The sequence below is a fragment of the Camarhynchus parvulus genome, chromosome 17, assembly GCF_901933205.1.
Source record: "Camarhynchus parvulus chromosome 17, STF_HiC, whole genome shotgun sequence".
NCBI classification, from domain to species: Eukaryota; Metazoa; Chordata; class Aves; order Passeriformes; family Thraupidae; genus Camarhynchus; species Camarhynchus parvulus.
Genome location: NC_044587.1, coordinates 4756 through 23044, shown reverse-complemented (window position 1 = coordinate 23044; position 18289 = coordinate 4756). Strand labels below are relative to the sequence as shown.

At 37.6% G+C, this 18289-nt stretch overlaps 1 protein-coding gene across 1 annotated transcript in view; it reads right to left on the bottom strand.

Moving 5' to 3' along the window:
* The window catches only part of GARNL3 (GTPase activating Rap/RanGAP domain like 3), a 31746-nt gene extending 13706 nt beyond the window's left edge, over positions 1-18040 (bottom strand). Inside the window, 19 exon segments of the mRNA XM_030961240.1 lie at positions 181-292; positions 1205-1279; positions 2051-2059; positions 2061-2156; positions 2835-2956; positions 3769-3875; positions 6262-6307; positions 7535-7643; positions 8806-8909; positions 9467-9565; positions 10159-10234; positions 10630-10656; positions 10928-10991; positions 11607-11671; positions 12294-12412; positions 12869-12968; positions 14258-14332; positions 15648-15717; positions 17857-18040. Of these exon segments, the coding sequence (XP_030817100.1) occupies positions 181-292; positions 1205-1279; positions 2051-2059; positions 2061-2156; positions 2835-2956; positions 3769-3875; positions 6262-6307; positions 7535-7643; positions 8806-8909; positions 9467-9565; positions 10159-10234; positions 10630-10656; positions 10928-10991; positions 11607-11671; positions 12294-12412; positions 12869-12968; positions 14258-14332; positions 15648-15717; positions 17857-17912 (1531 nt within the window). The 5' untranslated portion in view covers positions 17913-18040.
* Between the last annotated feature and the right edge of the window lie 249 nt (positions 18041-18289).

The window sequence follows — 18289 nt, the reverse complement described above, 5'->3', positions numbered from 1 at the left end:
TCTACTGCAGAATGAATTTTTGCAACTAGGTTACATAAATGTAATAGATTTACTTGGAATAGTAACTATCCCCCTACATAAAGGCTTATTAACACCTGAACAGAGTTTATGAGCACACATTTTCAGGAAAATGGTCAGATACACAAAAATTGACACAAAAACACTAGATCATTTACTAACCATCTATTAACAAGATGCCAGCATCTGTAGAAACCAGCAAGGACTGGCCCCAAGAATCTGCACAGACAACCTCATGAGGAAAATTACTGCAGAAAGACTGAGATTCCCAAGGCTATGAAGTAACATAAGGGATACATATTAAGTACACTAAAAAATACAGATCATACAGACACAGAATGTGATGGACAATGGCAATAACACGTAAATGCTTTTGGCAGGATACGTTTCCAAACATTATATTGCTGGAATTAGAAATATCAAAACTGAAATAATTTTCTGGCAGAGGACTTCCTGCATCAGTTCTGGTTTGGAGACTAGTAAGACACATCCCTGAAACGCTAGAATTAAAACACATGCAGCTGAAACTCAGCGCAACCATCACGCAATAATTATTTTCATTTAAAAAACCCAAACCTATATATTTAAAATGTATGTACCACTACACATACGTAGTTTGCTTATATTTTATGGTTCAGTTTGTGATGTTTAGTGACTAGCACATGGTACAGTTTCTGCCTTTCTGCCAAATTGTTCTTCCATCCTGTGTTCTCTGTACTTCCCTCCCAGAGCCTGCCCCTCCTCTCCCAATTTATATATTAGTTGAATCTCTGAAACTCTAGAAGCGCTTCTGAAGCTTCTGTATATAAAACATATGCAGAAGAGTGCAGCTGGCATATTTCACTCCCTCATGACTTCAAACAAAGTCCAAATGAAATAAAAGGAAATGAAAACACAACTGAATCTTGTTTCAAAAGTGCTGAAATTAACATAAAAGATGATTGCATATGGGAGATGTCGCCTTCATTGAATTTTCTCAGGTATAAAAATGTCAACGCTTGCTTTAACTGGAGAAGTGCTTCTGCCCCCAGGCTCGTCCTTTATTAATCTAATAGTGACTGCAGAATCAGTGTGACACTGTACCTTTCCTCTTTTCTGCTGCAGCATCTGATTACAGAAGTAAATAAATATGTGCCATGCTACATAATGTTTAACGTTCCATAACTTCTCTGACAGTTTCACTCACCTCCTTTTTACAAAAGCTTGTGCTTGCCAAGTTAACTGTGGGATCCCTTTTCACAGTGCTTTTCAATTTCAATGCCTAATACAAACAGATGCTTCATTTAAACTGAGCTTTTGTCAGCAATACCCAAACTAAAGACTATATTAAAAGGACAATTTAGGACTAGAAAGTAATTCCAGTTTGGAATTCCTATGCCATTTTAAGTAATGAAAAAAGAAGCAGAATTCTGTGTCCTCAACAATGTCAAATGGTTACTAGGTATCTTAGCCAAAACATACCTTGGCTGTTTCTTGGTTAGGCGGTTTGGTTTTTTGGTTTTGTTTGTTTGGTTTTGGTTTTTTTGTTTACTTTCTTTCTAAATAGAAACTCAGAGAAGAAGAGTCAAACATAGTAACAGAGAAAAACCTCCACCTCAAACTACAGAATCTAACCATCTACACAGTTTGCTTTATTATAAGTAGCCAGAGGTAGCCAGATAGAGGGATCCTCTTGTCAATTCTACAAACTCACCTCTGATTTGCAAAACTTCCTAACAAACCCTAGGGCTAACTATACAGATGTCTGTGAACAGATATTGCCAGGCATCCCCCTACGGTACGATTTTTACAACCTTCATGTAACTCATGGACCATATAAATATTTCTACATGCAAACCTCAGGCGCTACAGATAAATACTTCTAGTAATGCTTTATTTTAGTGTAACTTACAATCATGCAATACTACAAAACTATTTCTGGCCACAGAAAACTGCATTAAATCCCGCCATAACTGCAAGGTAATCAAAGTTTAACAAAAGGAGTGACACGGCCTCTGTAAACACAGCTGCACGCCTTCTGAAGTGATCCTACCTGACCAAGCCCGCACAAACTCTGCTTGTCGAGCTTCCTCTTGCTTCCGTGTTGATTTTGGGGGCTCTGGGAACACATCACTGAAGGATCTTCTATTAAGCACATTCTAAAAGAGAAAATGTTTCTTTCTAACTGCACAGCTTCTCAGGGAAGAGAAACTGCAACTCTTCCAATCCTTCTGTGCTTTACCTGACAGCTTGTCATAGTTTACCACTGTCATGTTCTGTACAATCACACCACGTGAATATGTGACATGAATAAATGAAAAAGAAAAGTTGAAGCAGATCTATATAGATAAAAGAAATAAACACTGGTCAAAAAAATAGCACCTTGTTAGTTTTAGAAGTACTGAGCTTATTTGTAGTTAGTTAAGAATCACGTATATGAGTTAGTCTTCATCATCCAAAATAAAGTTACCTCATTCTTCCCAGGGGTAAGAATCATCCAAATTTACACAGAACAGAACAAATGCAGATTTTATGGCGATGAGACTAATGCCTGTATTTATGGTATCTAAATTCCCTATTCCCTTGCGACAGGTAAGCTTACACCAAGTATGACATTTTTATGCTTCCCCTCACACCTGGTGAAGAGTCCTGTCCAGAAAGGACTGTCTGTCAGCTTTCATATAACTGTAAAGCAAGCTATACAACAGTCAGCATTTAGCCTAGGCATATGCAATTCAGTGCTCATTAGGATTACAGTCCTTTAAAGTGACAGAACGCTCAAGCTACTAGTTAGAACAGGACAGCACATGTGAGGGATGCAGAAACTTCTGACTTACATTTCCCTTGTGTAGGTCAGGCGTCATGTCTTGGTACAAAGAGCGAATCAGCATGTCTAGAGTGCGCTGACGTTTCTGAGAAAATGTTGGTGTTTCCAAGGTGGCTTTTTCACCATTTATTACTAAATGATTACGGAAAAGAGACATTATGTAAACAAACTGCAACAATATCCACCAACCCTAGTTTGCCTCTATATCAAAATACCTGCTGTGTCCCTATTAATTTAAAATTGCCTTCTTTTTGCCTTTTTAAAGAATAACTCTCCCTTCAGTTAAAGGAGAAAAATTAGTAATAAAAGAATTCCACAAGGCATCAGAATAAATACCTAACTAATAAAAAAATTGAAGACAAACTACTGGTCAACTTAAGTACTAAACAATTTAAATACACAAAATGAGCCATCAAGCTCCTGTCAGGTTTAACTGTAATTAACATGGTCAATTTTGAAAGATTCCTTTCTTGCTGATTTAAAGGGCAAATACAGGTCAATGAAAATTGAAACGGAATGATTACAAAATTAAAAAGTGCTGCACAGGCGTCCTTCGGCACTTTTAAGAATATATTCAGAAGAGATGCTACTTTCAGGTTTTCAGAGCTACTAAATTAACGCTTTCTATTACTAAATAATGAACAGTATTATAAATCCTTTCAGATCTCCCAAGCCCTTTACAAAAATGCAAAGCTAAATATGGCTGCGTGTTCCGCAAATGTGAAAGTCAGCCTCTGTCTAGTAGCCTCAGAATTTTTTTTATCTGACTGTAACAGTTTGCTGGAACTGACATCCCAACTATGCAACAGATGTGAAAAAAAATATTTTGGATACAGATCAGCAGAATACACAAGAAAATGCATATACATTTTAAGCATAATGAATTTTAATTTGTTAGCACGATTTTTTAAAGAGTGTTTCTAGCAAAAGAAAAACTGACTTACATTTCACCAACACAAAATCCCTGAACTCCTGGTGATTTGTAAACACAGGTGGGCATGGAAGGGGAGGTCCAAAGAGAGGAACGCTTTCTTCTGAAAATATTTTCAGCCTATTGAAAGTACAAATTTTATCTACATTGAAAGTCACATTCAAACCCTACCTTTTTTATAGACACTATTCAGAACTGAAGGAAAAAAAAAGGAAACTGTTATCTGGGTGTCTTACATAAGAATTTCAAAGGGCATAACCAAAAAAAGATTCACTTGGAATTACTCAGCAGAGCAAAGTTATGTTTCTTTTACACCAACTAACACAGAGACATAGAATTAGAACAGAACTTCGCAGTTCTACTCATGCAGCAATAGTTTTAGTGGCACTAGCAAAATACAGCCCTATTCAAAAACACTGTAAAAGAACAGGTCTTCACGTACAAAATATGTTCTCCTTACAGATTTCCACTTTCCCTATGCATTCACCACACGCATGCAATATTTGATGCTTTCAAAGTAACAGTGGCTTACAACATATGAATCTGTAGCTTGGGACCAGCAAATTCATTAACACTGAGGAAGACAGAGGCAGAATAACTTCCGTGACAGCTGGACCTGCCGAGTTGTTTTGATCCATAAGGAATCCAGCATAGCAATATTGAATGGCAGATACAAACCCATGCCTATTTGTTCACCAGGGCATAGCTTCTTTAAGATAAGTAATCATTCTTGGCTATTTCAAGTGATAGTTTGCCGACAAGTCTTCCAAGTGGCATGCGCAGATGACACGGGTCACAGCAAGTTCAGTGGCAAAATTATAGATTTAACCTGTATCTGCTATTTTAGAAACCAGACAGAATTTACTTTCTCCAAAAACCAGCAGTGACTGACTGATATTGAGTCTAATGGATCACAATGCCTTCATACGGTCTTTTTTCTTGAAAGCTTAGGAACTGCATACAGTATGAAACACAGCACTACATTTGCGTGAATATTGAATATTTGTTTCACATATTTGAGACACAGTTTCATAAATACCCTACGTCTATTTAATTACGTCCAGGTAAAAAAACAATCGTTTATAACTACAAAAGGTGCGAAATGTTCCTGAACTACATCAGAATGAATTGCAACGGGGAAAGCCGTGACAAAACTGACTAAAAAAATAGACTTCTTGAGTGACATAAAATATAAAGGCATTCTAAGCAGAAGTTCAGCATCAGACCTCATAGTGGTATTGCATTTGAAACAAGGAAAATTTGCCTCAAAAGCCTAGAGCATCCCCTATCCCTTTTTACTGAAATTTTGACCACTTGGAAGACTGTCTTCACACACACACAAAAGTAAGAGAAGGAACGAGCTCTATTCAGGCCTACGATCAAATGACAGAAGGAAACATAATGGAGGCAAGCTGAAACATAATGTTTTAAGGTTGTCATACGGGAAAAAAATACTATGTGATATGTACTACGGCAAGATGTGTCAAGACTGGCAGAATGAAGCAATTAAGATGAACTGATCTAGTAAAAGCTGCCAGTTACTTAATGCAAGAGAGAAATTTATCTTATGTACTGCAACTCATTTCCTTCCCCACATAAACAGCAATATAAAAAGCATTTTACCATGGCTAACCCATCTACAGACTATCAGTTTACAATCAGGACAACAATCACTTCTTAAAGGGTAATGAGGAATGTATGCCCAGGTTTCGGTCTCAAACCAAGAAGAAAAAGAAAGAAGTGACTGCATTTTCACTTTGGAATCATGAACATGTTTTGAACATCAATTTAAACAAATTTGCAAGAGGAAGGTGACAAGATCATGTAGCAAAATAAAACTATTCCTTTGCTTATCTGCATTACAGACGTGACCCCAAAGAGACCTTAGCTGTAAATGAGGCAGGGGAAAAAAACTCCCACACACAAAGTGAAGTATCATTCTTGTCTGGAGTTAGATTTAATGAAATGCTGAAGAAACACAGCAATATGTAAAATTCTGGCAGGTTTTAAGTACGTGACATTCAACTATACGAGTACTCTATTAAAATCCCCAAAAATAAACTAGTTTGCTCAGCTACAGCCAAACTGCAATTTGTAAGGACTTGTAGTCCGTGGCTATCACAGCATCACATGCATTAAATAACTGTCACCATCCACGTAGTTTACTATGCCATTGATCTCACCAGGTATGAAAGTTCCAAGCATATCTTTCATCATTTTTTATATTTCATCTAAAAACCAGTTTTGGGTTTCCCCCTTAGCTTATGCCTGTTGCAGAATTTAATGTTTCTGATGTTAAGAAACCTGCTACTTATAGCCAGTTTAGTGACATCTGCCTGCAGGTCCATATCGCTCTTCAGTTTCTAAAGCACATTTGGCTTCCTGGCATACAGACAGGTGGATCTGTCTGTATGCCAGAAAGTTCTCCCACTGCCAAAATGTTTTTCCATTTTCTCTAAACCATCAGTTATTAGTTGTGAAATTATTTGTTACAATCAGCACCTACCTGTAACTATCATTCTGCTTATTATATCTCACTAAAGCAAAAATATCTGCCATACAGTTAAGGAAGTTAAACCAGTTCTAATAAAGTTCACGTGTATTTTAATAAACTTTTCTTTTCGTGCAGTACATTGCAGATTTAATAAAGGTACAATATATTAATCAAGTAAACGTAAATATATAAACAATTCTAGACAATATAGATTTCACTGTTTACAAAAGGGGTCCTATGTGAAAATGTTATTGCTTGATCAACAGTTTTAAAAACCAAGCTACTACCACAGACACAGCATAAGACATACTATAGAAGTTTGTCTTACTTGTATTTGATATATTTGTGATTAAAAATACTTTTAGTTGATAAAGCAGTACTGATACCGAACTTTGCTTATACCAAAGCTTCCACTGAAGAAAATATTCCAATGATACAATTTTGCCAACAGAATTATAGGAAAAATGAGAGAATGATTTAAAGTGCAAGTTATACTAAGGCTGATGCTCTATTGTAGAGTTATATTGATGTGGTAAACAATTCTTCTTAGTATTTAGGTTCCTTTGATATGTAAAGATTTTTATTATTTTTTCAAACTTTGTTCATTTTCATTCACCGTAGCAAGTGGGTTCCAGGAACATTTAATCTTCCTGAGAACTAGGTGTGGAAGTCTAAAGCTTTAAAACTCAGCAACAGAGTATAGACAGAAATTAGAGTTTTCTTCTTTTAATTCATTTTTCCTCATTCCATTCCATCTAGTCTAACACATGCCAGATTGGGGTCTACAGATAACTACTATTGTGACCCCATGGTAATTCCAAGATATTGGCCGCTGGTTTCTGCAATCATATAGTCTTCAAATAACAAATTTAAAATAAACAGCATCTAAATGTTGAAAGGCAATATTGAGTAAAATGCCAAAATGTAATGCCAAAATAATTTACAAAACCAAGAGAAATTAATTTATAAAGTAGTACTTTTTGAAAAGGTATAAAATTAGATTTGTGAAAGGATACAAATAAATGCTTTCAATAAAAGTATTTAAAACTCACATTCTTGCTTTTACCTTATCCTCTAAGGGATTTAACAAACACTGTTTGATGCTGCAGACTTGGAAACTCCTCGTTAAGAAGCTGAAGGTCAAGAAGACAAGAATGCAACTGTCTTTGTAAAATAATTTCCACTTCCATAAACAGCATAGAGGGAGGAATTCAGGGCAGAATTAAAAGTAATATTGATCTTAAAAAAAAAGAAAAATCATTAGAAAATGTCAGGAAAAAGATACGTGTAAAATGAGAGCGAATCATGGATGGCTTGAATGCTGGAGAAGACTCTTCACCTTCCTGAAATATGATAGTGACAATGTCATTTCCAATATGTCGCTTCCTTTCTACCTGAAAAAAAAAAGCAAAACAAAAAAGGAAAAAAAGAAAGAAGAGGCAGAAAAAAAAGAGATAGATAGTGACTTACAAGACATACGTAAGTATCTTAGCAATTCCGTGACAGAACAATAGAACAATATTCCTAAACTGCAAACAGAAAAATTGCAGTCAATATGACTGAGGACAGTATAAAACCATTACTTAACTATAAGCAAGTAAACCTAGCAATGACATGGTGCACACAACAAGGCAAGTTCTAGAAGAATAGATATTGCATATGTTTAGATAAGCACTCATAGTTTCCATAATTACTATTAATGAATTGGGCATGGAAACTCTAGCGCTCCAAAAAAAGCAAATCTACCGCTTGAAATAAAAGGACAAAAAACTCTGGTGCTGAAGTATTCTTTTGAAAAAAAAATACTCTGATTGGCCTCCATTTTCTTCTGTGATCTTGTCATCAGTCCAAGCAAAAAGCATGAGAAAACTGCCATATGTCAGAATGCATAATAAGAATAAATGTAAGAATGCATAATAAATAATAAATCAAGTAATTTGTAAGTAATTTAGGTAAATCATTATGGATGTATGATGTATAGTAAACACATGTGCCTATAAAGTATTTTTTTCATCATAAATACAAAGAAAGGCCTGAGCAATGATTGACAGCACATTTGAACAAGAACCCACCTAGTTAATCCACGGCAGTGTGACAGTACTTCCTAGGTTACCAACATTAATGTGCTCACAAGGGGAATTTCTTTCAAGCGACACTAATTCCTACTCAAGCAGGAGTTATGCATTAATGCATTACACATGTGAATATTCCTACAATTCACACACACGGCTAAGTTCCAGTTTTCCTAAAGTCTTTGAGGTAATAATTACAGCAGTAAAGCTCTTCAAGTCATCTGAACACCACACTTAATCAGTTCTCAGTTCTTAGATCTTCTTCACAAGTATCTTTTGTACCCTAATGGAGATGATAGGATGCATTGTTTCTAATAAACAGAATGAAATCTTCAGCATCAGGTAGGATATTGAGGAAAAAAAGTGCAAAAGTCTCAAGGCTTACCTCTCTCAAATATTAATGGACAAGAAGTCCTTTATTTCTTACCAAGTTTTGGAGTTTGTGATAACAAATAAATAGGGAAATAAAGAGAGAACCATGTACCTGCTGCTTGTTCTCTCTAGAATATGGTAGCATGGTTGAAACATGGAACATAATTTCATGCCCTTGAAAAACTGTATAGATGGAACAGGTTCCTGTTGTATCATCTGCAAGGGAAGGCAACATTTTAAGGAGGAGTATCTCCTCCAAGTTTTCTGAAAATCAAAAGATATTTCAAGTCTTTCTACCAAATCTTCTTCAGTTACCCTTTTTTGTCTGATCCACTTTAGAAAATGTCCACACCACATGTTTCATGTGAGTCCAAACCAAGTTTGCAACTAATCTGCATATTCACACTTAAAACCTATTATACCTTTCACCTACCCTCCTGAAATCACACGGGTCTTCAAGCCACAATGTCCTTCTACCGTGAGGCAAGTAACATGTCAGGTTATTGTTCATCTCATTCCAACTTAAAATGAAACCGTTCACCTTGATAATACCTGTCATAACTGCATTCCACACCAGTGACTTAAGCTAACCTGACTCATTCCTGGTGAACGAGTTCTACTTCTGGTGAAGCAGAGCATTTAATACACATACGAGGAAGCCCATTTTGGGATTTTTTCATAACCATGATATATACAATATGCACTACACGCAATAAGCAGAAACATTTAGAATGCAGCTCCACCCCCCTTCATTGCTTCAGATGAGTTCTTACTTTTAGTGTCCAGTCCTCCTCTGTAGCCTGACCAGCCTTTCAAAGTAATTGTGTCACCCAAGAGATGCAAAAATCGTTGAAAGCTTTCACTTCCAGTCTCTGCATGTGGGAAGGAGAAATGTTACCAAAAAAGCGCACCCATAGTAACAGAACATATCTCAAAAATGACCAAAATGAGGAAATGGGTCCTGCTTCCAGGACACAAGTTTCAGCTGAGTTAGTTGTTTCCTTTCATGTCTTCCAAGCCTACTGCCTTTCCAGAAACAGTACCCCGACCGTGCAGAATAGGCATCATCACATAACATTAAACAGTGACCTCTTTTGCTAGCACCAATGCTGTTCAAGCACATAGGAGAATGTGATCATGCTGTAAAAGAGTAAAAGAACTACAAGCAGTGAGTTAATGAGTTGCCTCCTTCAAACACCTCTTTTTTCTAAATGTTCATGTCACGCAGTCTATTTCTAGAAGACAGATATCGCTCTCTCTCAAGCTGTAACAATAGGCTTCCTACTGCAACTTCTTACAGACATAGAAGGCCCTATGCTACAATTTTTCACCCAACACATGAAATCAAGCTAAATGACGGTTCATATAACCATTGCCTCCCGCCCTGCTTCCTGCTGTAGGCACTATCTTGTTTTTTTTTTAATTCAAATGAACAAGACAATTAAGGAGAAGGTGAAAAACTCACCATTACTGAACATTTCATCATCTGTAAGCTGACCATCCTTAGCATAAAGGACTCCAAATTTAAAATTCACCGATCCCTGGGAAATAAAACCAAATATTGTATGATAAACAGTCAAACAGAAGACGTAAAAATTTGTTTCCTCTAAGGACTTCATGCATATATTTAAGGACTGTATCTTATGCATATATCTTTGCATACAGCCTACACATTAGAACATACACTTTATACCATCTCCTAATACATAATAATTTACCTTTAAACTTTGATAGTACAGCATAAAATTATTAACTTAAATTGGTGATCTATTATTATTAAGTTGGTGCTTAAAGTTATTTTTGCTGTCATGTTAAAAAATTTTTTTTTTTTACTGTAATGAGCAATTGCTTTCAAAGTCATCATAAGCCCATCAAAATACAAAGCTGTATTCACTGGACGGGTCTGTGAGCTAGAAGTAGTTAGGCTCATACTTACCTCTTGCTCTTCAAGAACCAATAAATCCTGTAAACAAAAACAGTATCTTTAGCCCACTCCTATTAAAGATTCTACAAGGATGATGGTTTTATTTGTGTTTAGAAGTTTTGATTTGAAATGGCCAGTTCAATGGATAAAGACAGTTTAAGTAGTACTACAACATTATTATTATTATTATTGTTATTATCATCATCATCTGCTACTGGAAGAAACAAACCAGTAGTATCTATATCTAATTACTTATATTTCCAGAAAATAACAAAGAAAAAGAACCAAACAAAAAAAAGTCACTTCCTACCTTTTGTATCTCAGGATGAAAAATTTCTCTTGGGCTCTTCTCAAATTTATCAAGACTCATAGCACTGAAAGGCAAATGAAATAGTGCTTTATAGAAGACCAAGTGCACATTTCAACGTCGAACCACCAACCAATTGCAGTCACAACGGTTACAAAATGAATCGTTTGGAAAGCCTCTGTTAAATGGAATGTTTTGTGGAACTGCCATTTCTTTCCCAAAATACTAACTTCCAACACTTCCTAAACTTACTTTGTATTTTAAAAACAGAAATTAGTAAAGCTCTGTGTGGAGATCAGATTTAAACGTATTTCCTTCTAAAGCACAGAGCTCTGTTCCATCACCCTTCACTTCGGCTCCACACAGAATCAGGGTGAGCATTTCAGGAGGGCTCAATAACCAATTCTATTTCTCTCTTTTTTCAGTTCTCTCTCTTCTTAAATAATTCAAGGCAAGTCAAATGAAAAATGAGAAGTTCAGCAGCAAATTCACACTTTTTCCCTTTGTCTGGTCAAAAACAGGCTTTAAAGCCACTTATTGCTGCCTTCAATGATTAAGACTTGCAAAACCATTTTTACATGTTTTACAGATTTATCATAAAACCACAGAACGCAAGCTCTGAATTACAGGAAAAGGTATACAGGCAAATTTCTAAACTGATCACTTGTTTGTAAATACATACCTTAATATAGATTTCACTGATAATGTTTTTGTGGGACTGTAAGGCAGACATATTTTCTGAGTACCCTGTAAACAAGAAAAGCTAGGCTATATTACAGGACATACCCACTTTTTCTGCATATTCAAATAGGATTATTAATAAAAACAATTAAGTTAAGAAAGAAGGAAGAAAACCAAGGTAATTTTACTCAGCTATATTCACTGCTGATTTAGAAAAAAAAGAAAGTCACGCGTGCTGCAAAGAACAAAAAAAGTGAACCATAAATGCCTACAGTAGAAATTTAAAACAATTGCTTGGATAAAAGAATCTCATGGACCATTAAGTAGAAAAAAAGTGAAGCCAGTATCAGACCTGCCTATTTTCTTACCATTGTACAAGAAAACCCTAAAAGCAGTATAAAGTCAGTGCCTAAAACTGATCACAGGATGTAACCAAGAACAATTTAGGCATCATTTCTTTAAAAAACAGTCATTGGAAGAATTAGAAAATATCTGACACTACAGATTTCTGTCAAAAAGTTTAGTATAATGTTTAGTGTTATCTACTATGGTAGAATGATATGTTCTTGTTATACAAAATAAAAATACGTAATAAATACTGGAATTCTGAAGAAAGAGGAAAAAGCATATGATAAACATATCCAAAACAAACAAAAGTCAGAACGGCAGTTCAGTATTTGTTTCTTACTGTTTTTCTCCAAAGTATTGAATGGTATTGAGGAATGCGCTGATTATTTTGCTCAGACAGTACAACAGACAGAAAGAAAGGGTTCTTCTCTGCATCTGTACCTACATAATTCTGATGAACTGTTGGAAGAAAAACAAGCAGCACTATCAGTCATAAGGAAGACATACCCACCCACTCGTGCAGAATCAGAGACACACCTGTAAACATATGCATTCATACATAAAAGTATATAACTGTCTGCATAAATAACTACGTACTTATATACAGCTGTGTAAAAAAAACACCCAAAGAGACCGGTACAGTTTTCAAAGCCACGAAGGATTTCAAAACATCCCTTTTTGGTAGCAGGGGTTTCACTCCTTACAGACACCCATCCTCTGTTTTCAGGTTAGAGACACATGAAGCAAGGACTTGTTTCATGTACAGGACAGAAAATGTTTTAATACTAAATTAACACCGTACCTTTTTTCATATTGAAATAGTAACAGTTCAAAACTACAGAAACAGCAACAGCATTTTTGCAAATTACATTTTCATTGGTCCAAATTCCAATCCATCTGCAAAAAAATATTTACCTTTCCCTAAAAAATACTTCAAGTACCATCTTGTATGATATTCTGGGTTTTCCAAATGCACATCCGTTCTGTGCCACGTACCCGGAGCGTAGCCCGTATTCTGAAATCGAATTGGGACACTGTTACATTAAATACCAAGTAAAAAAAAAAGAGGACAAAATATAGGCAAAAGCAAATAAAGAGTGAAATTTTAGCTGTACACTGCTACTTAAAAAGCAAGGATTTTTGCAAAGTCAGTTGGTGTGTAGCTAAAATAAAAATTTCTACCTCTCATTTACCCTTTTTTCTAATTTCTCTGTAAGTAGGTAAGTCTTGTCCTACTGTACCACTCTTAGGGGTAATGTCAGAACATCAGAGAAAAGAAGGTCTTCAAATGTGGAATTTGAAGACAAACATTTTTAAAACTTAAATAAATTAATGACTTCAGCTTTCATTTTCTCAGTTCTTCCCAAATTAATCCCCAAAGAAGTCTCCTTGCTTGACCAAAGCATGCTTTGGAAGTTCTTCCGTGCTGTTTCTCATAAATTAAGGTAAATTCCCAAGCGTCCCTCAAGCACTTTTCCACTACGACTTAACATGCAAAGAAAAAGCCATTCTCCACATTCATTGACCATGTGGTCGTCCACTACCCACTCTACGAATCTTCCCACGATATGAGCTAATCAGCTTTTGAACTGCATGAAACTGAGCTAAAAAGACAGAGGACCAAACATAACTCTCCAAAGAATCAATGCAGAATAGTTAGAGTGCTTTCAACTCTGCAGCCAATGCTGATAGAAGCAGATGATCAGTAACAGTTTGCTGTTACTATTAGTTCAATACACACTTTACCAAAGCCTTACAAGTATCTCTAGAATATGAGGTCTTCTTTCTTCTGATATTAAGATGGTATTTGATGAAAGTTTTGCAAAGGAAGACAGAACATGAAGGTTAAGTGGAAACCTAATTGTCACTGGAGTAGTTGCAGGGACACACTGCGAGTTTAGCAGCAAGAAAGATGAAGGGAAATAACTCTCCAAGGCTCCACTCAACCTCTTTCTCTCTTATTTAAAGATAAGCACAGCTGCCAAAAGACAGCTAAGGGTCAAAAAAATGAAGCTAAATCTCATCAAGCCAACGAGCAAACTTTAAAGCACAGAGGTCAGCTTGAACATCATAGTACCAGCAGGACAGGATAGATACAGAGATGAATTAGAGACTGGGAAGCGTCAATCAGAGATATTTTTCTCCTAACATGATCGAGTGAGAAAAAATGTTACCAAAACAAAACACGAGAATTTTTCAAAGTCCTCTTCCTTAGAAAATGACTGCAAATGCATCTTTTGTAAGTGAAAAATAACAAGCTGAATCATTTTCTTCAGCATTCTATGAGTATTTTTGGGCACTTACCTCACCAGAGGAGCCATTTTCCACACGGAACCGTCCAGCTCTTTGAATGGCTCCATCAGCATCACTAGATATAAGCTATAAGAGTTTAACACAGAGGTTCTATTTCAAAAAATAGCCATAAGATCAGCAATCAAAACTTACTACCATTTCTTTTTGTTCCAGGCATCAGGACTCCCCACAGAGAAGGGATCAGTCTAGCTATTACCAATTTGACTAAAGACTTTGAATGACCCGGTAAGAACTCTGAGACAAATGAGATGCTTCATGAAGCAAGAAAAGTTAAGTTTGAAACACTTAGAAATTTGAAAGGGCAACAAGAACCTTTAAACATCTGTACTCCAAAAATGATACACTTTCATAAAATGCTAGCAGAATTTTTAAGAAAAACAACCAAGAAACAAGGCCTTTCATGTGAACTTACTGTGAATTAACAATTATAAATAACTTTTTATTTTCCAGCAAAAGACTTTAAGCACTAGGAATGAAAGACCCTCTTATCAGAAAACCAATTACTTGCATTTTTGGATTAAAACACAAAACTTTTATGTAGAACATATGGAAAGAAGAGAAAGGAACCTGGTGTTCCCATAATACGACTTCCAGCAACTAAGCCACCATTTTGCACCCCATTTACACACACGTTAGTAAATATACTAACTTGAAAATTACAACTATAGCTTGTAGAAAACTTGTGATTTCATCCTATAGTAACAGAGCTGGAGATAATTTTCTTAATTCCTACCCACTTCTGTTATCCTACAGTAAATTTATGTAATTTCATTATGACCTTGTAATCAGAATGACACTGCTGACATATTTTCACAATGCAGAAGAAATTGATAGATGAGAAAAACGTAGCGCCAACCTAATCACTGAATTTCAAGAAAATGCAGAATAACTGACAGATTCTAGGGAACCGTTTTCAAAATCCCAGTTCTGACTAGGTCATTTAGTTTTCAGCCCTCTCCCACTACTATGAGTCATGTACATATAAAATTACATACACGTGTATGTACACACATAAGCATGTACACAGTTTACAGCTTACATAATTGTTAGTACCTCATTAAATATTACCCTAATATTTTGCCATCTTCAGTTTCCAAGAGGAAAAAAGGCTCAATTTCCATCTGGAGGTAAACACAGTATTTATATAAAGCTTCCTTTCCTGTTACAACGAAAACCTAATTAATAAGGTAGTAAAAAGATGTCCCATCACAGGTCTGATATATATCCATTCAGAAGTCGCTTTATATTAGCTTATAACTTTCAAGTCTAGCTGAGAATGCACATTTTCCAAACTTGATCCAATTCTTTTACTTGGAAAAGAAAAGGATTAGAGCTCTGCATTATAAGCCGATAAACGGAAGGACAGGCTACGTATACTTACAAGCTCCACAGATCCGTAATGCTTTCTGCTAAACTCTCCGCGTCTGCAACCCAGATCTTCAGAGACGGAGCTGGAATAGAAACGCTTCATCAGTGTACACAAGTCAACTAGTCTTACATTTCCCACAATGCTATACCCTGCCATTAAAAAAAGTATAATTTCTGCAGAACAGGGTTCACAGAACATAAACTCATTGCTGCAGGAAACACTTTTTACAGCATGCACAATCTCTAGCAGCCATCGCAGTCTGGCTTTCACATTACGCCCAAAGCAAATGTCCATGTTCTGACTGGAAGCAAAAGCTATGATTAAATTAAATACTAAGGCATGACGCACGCAGAGTTCCAAAGCAGGTGGTGGCTCATAACCACGTTCAAAAAGTAAATTTAAAGCCTCAAAGAGGACAACTGCACTACACAACTCAGTAAGACCACATTTAGTAGGTTGCTACTGATTTTTTCAGTCTTTTTTCAGCCCACACACAATGAGAAAAGAAACCAGTACTTTAACTTAAGAGCATGAGGAAACAACAGCATTTCAGAGGTTTCCCTCCACCACCTTGACAAAGATAGCAAACAAAAGTAATCCTGGAACGCGAAGCGCAAAATCCGTCCACAGTACCAACCTCATACCATGGTATCACATTACTCACCACCTCTTCACAAACTACATTCCACTAATTTGAAGACAGACTGCCTTGCCACAAACCACACCCTCTCATATCAAAAGCATTTTCCTGACAGCATTCTCAATAATTCATAAAACACAAGTATATCTGCACTAACGATTAAAACAAGACTGCTTAAATATCAATATTGTAATTTGTGTCCCAATTCAAGCCACCTAAAACATACCTAAACTTCAAACGCACTAGCAGTCCTTCTAAAAATCAGAAATATACCCAAGAGCAAATCTCTGCCTCTTCTAAACCTAACTACTTTATATCACACCTCACCTGCTTCATATCTTGTAATTAAAGCAGACTCTCACATCAACATAAATGCTACAGAGACAACCTCATAAAAATTAGGCTTCAACGTAGGCATAGGTAAGACTCACATTATCATGCAATTTGCCTAAACGCATATATTCCCTAAGGAATCCTTGCGCCTGCATACTTCTTTGGCTCTCCGTTCTTGGTTATCACCAAGATTTGTACTCGACTCTCTAACATATCACATCTGCTAATTTAAAAAATACATTGTGATTAAAATTAACTGTTCATATTAATTTTCTTCATTGAATGACATCCTTCCTCAGCCCTAATCTATATAAGAAAAATGGCTGCTCCAGTTATAACACTTTTAGAGTAGTTTTCATCTTATTAAGATGAACTGCCAGCACTGAGGAGGTTAGTTCATCAGTGCTTTGCATTACGTGGGCTTAATAATTTAAAATTTACTTACATTGTAAAATATTTAAATGCAGATGCACCTTTACTCATATGAATATAACTAACCAGCTTACATGCATTTGCACAGCATCTACACAGTATATTCCGCCTCCCTTTCCCATTTTTCTGGAAACATAGGTGCAGTTGTATAAATGAACAGCAACAATGAAGAGGAGAGAGGACCAGCTTCTTCCCGTTTCAACAGAAGCTCCTACAAAACAGTCCTGAAAGGTGAACAACGAAGCAAAATTAAACGCATTTGCTAATCTAAACAGAAATGTTTTCTGGATCCTAGTGCCAAATCACAAGGTTTGTCTTTCAGAAGCTCGACGCTGGAAAGCATTTTACTTGGGGGTCGGGAGGGTAGGGGCAGAAGGCGGTGAGTTTGCAGATCGCACCTGTGCGATCAGAAGGATACAGCCTGCGTGCTTCTTGGGCTTGCCACTCTCCTTGCCATCTATGTGTTTACTAGTCATTACCGGTCCATCTGTTTCCATTTAAGAAAGAGTCACAAGCACTAACGCAGTCAGCAGCCGTGTAATTCCAGCGATATCGCAGCGCTATCTGCTCGCAACGCTGAACACGCTGCGAAGCCGACTCCGAAGACGCTCATCCGCCTCCGCCCGCAGCACCCGCAGCAGCCCGAGGGAGACGGCTGCGGCTCGGGGGCCAGCCACCCACAGTGACCGCGGGAGCCCGGGCGGCTCCCGCAGCTCCCGGCCCGCGGCAGCAAAGCACCGCCTCGCACTCCGCCATCGGCTGTCGGCACGCACGCCACGCCCCGCCCCGCCCGAGCCGAGCCCCCGCCACCGGTACCGCTGAGTGAGGCCGAGGAACCGGGCGGACGCCCCTTCCGCGCTGCTCAGCTCCATGCGGGCGGCCGCACGGAGGCTTCGCCCCTCCAGCGTCGCTGCCGCGGCTCCGTCCCGCGCGGGAGAGGCGCCGGGAGCTCCCCGCGCACATCCCGCTCTCCCGGCGCACGGCCCCACGCGTCCACTTCGGCCCGCCAACCACTCATATGCCGCGTCGGCCGTTGCGTCAGACGCTGCGCCGGCAGCAGGGCCTGCCGGGAGTTGTAGTCTCGAGCTGATAGCCACCGGTCCGTCCTCCGCCACCGGGAGCTACAGACCCGGGAATCAAACGGGTCCTTCGCTCCTGGGCGGGGAAGGAGCTTAGGCAGCACCGCCCCTCCCGAATGCCCTTTCTTTTTCATTCCAACTCTTTTTTCTTTTTTTCACTCTCACCCTTT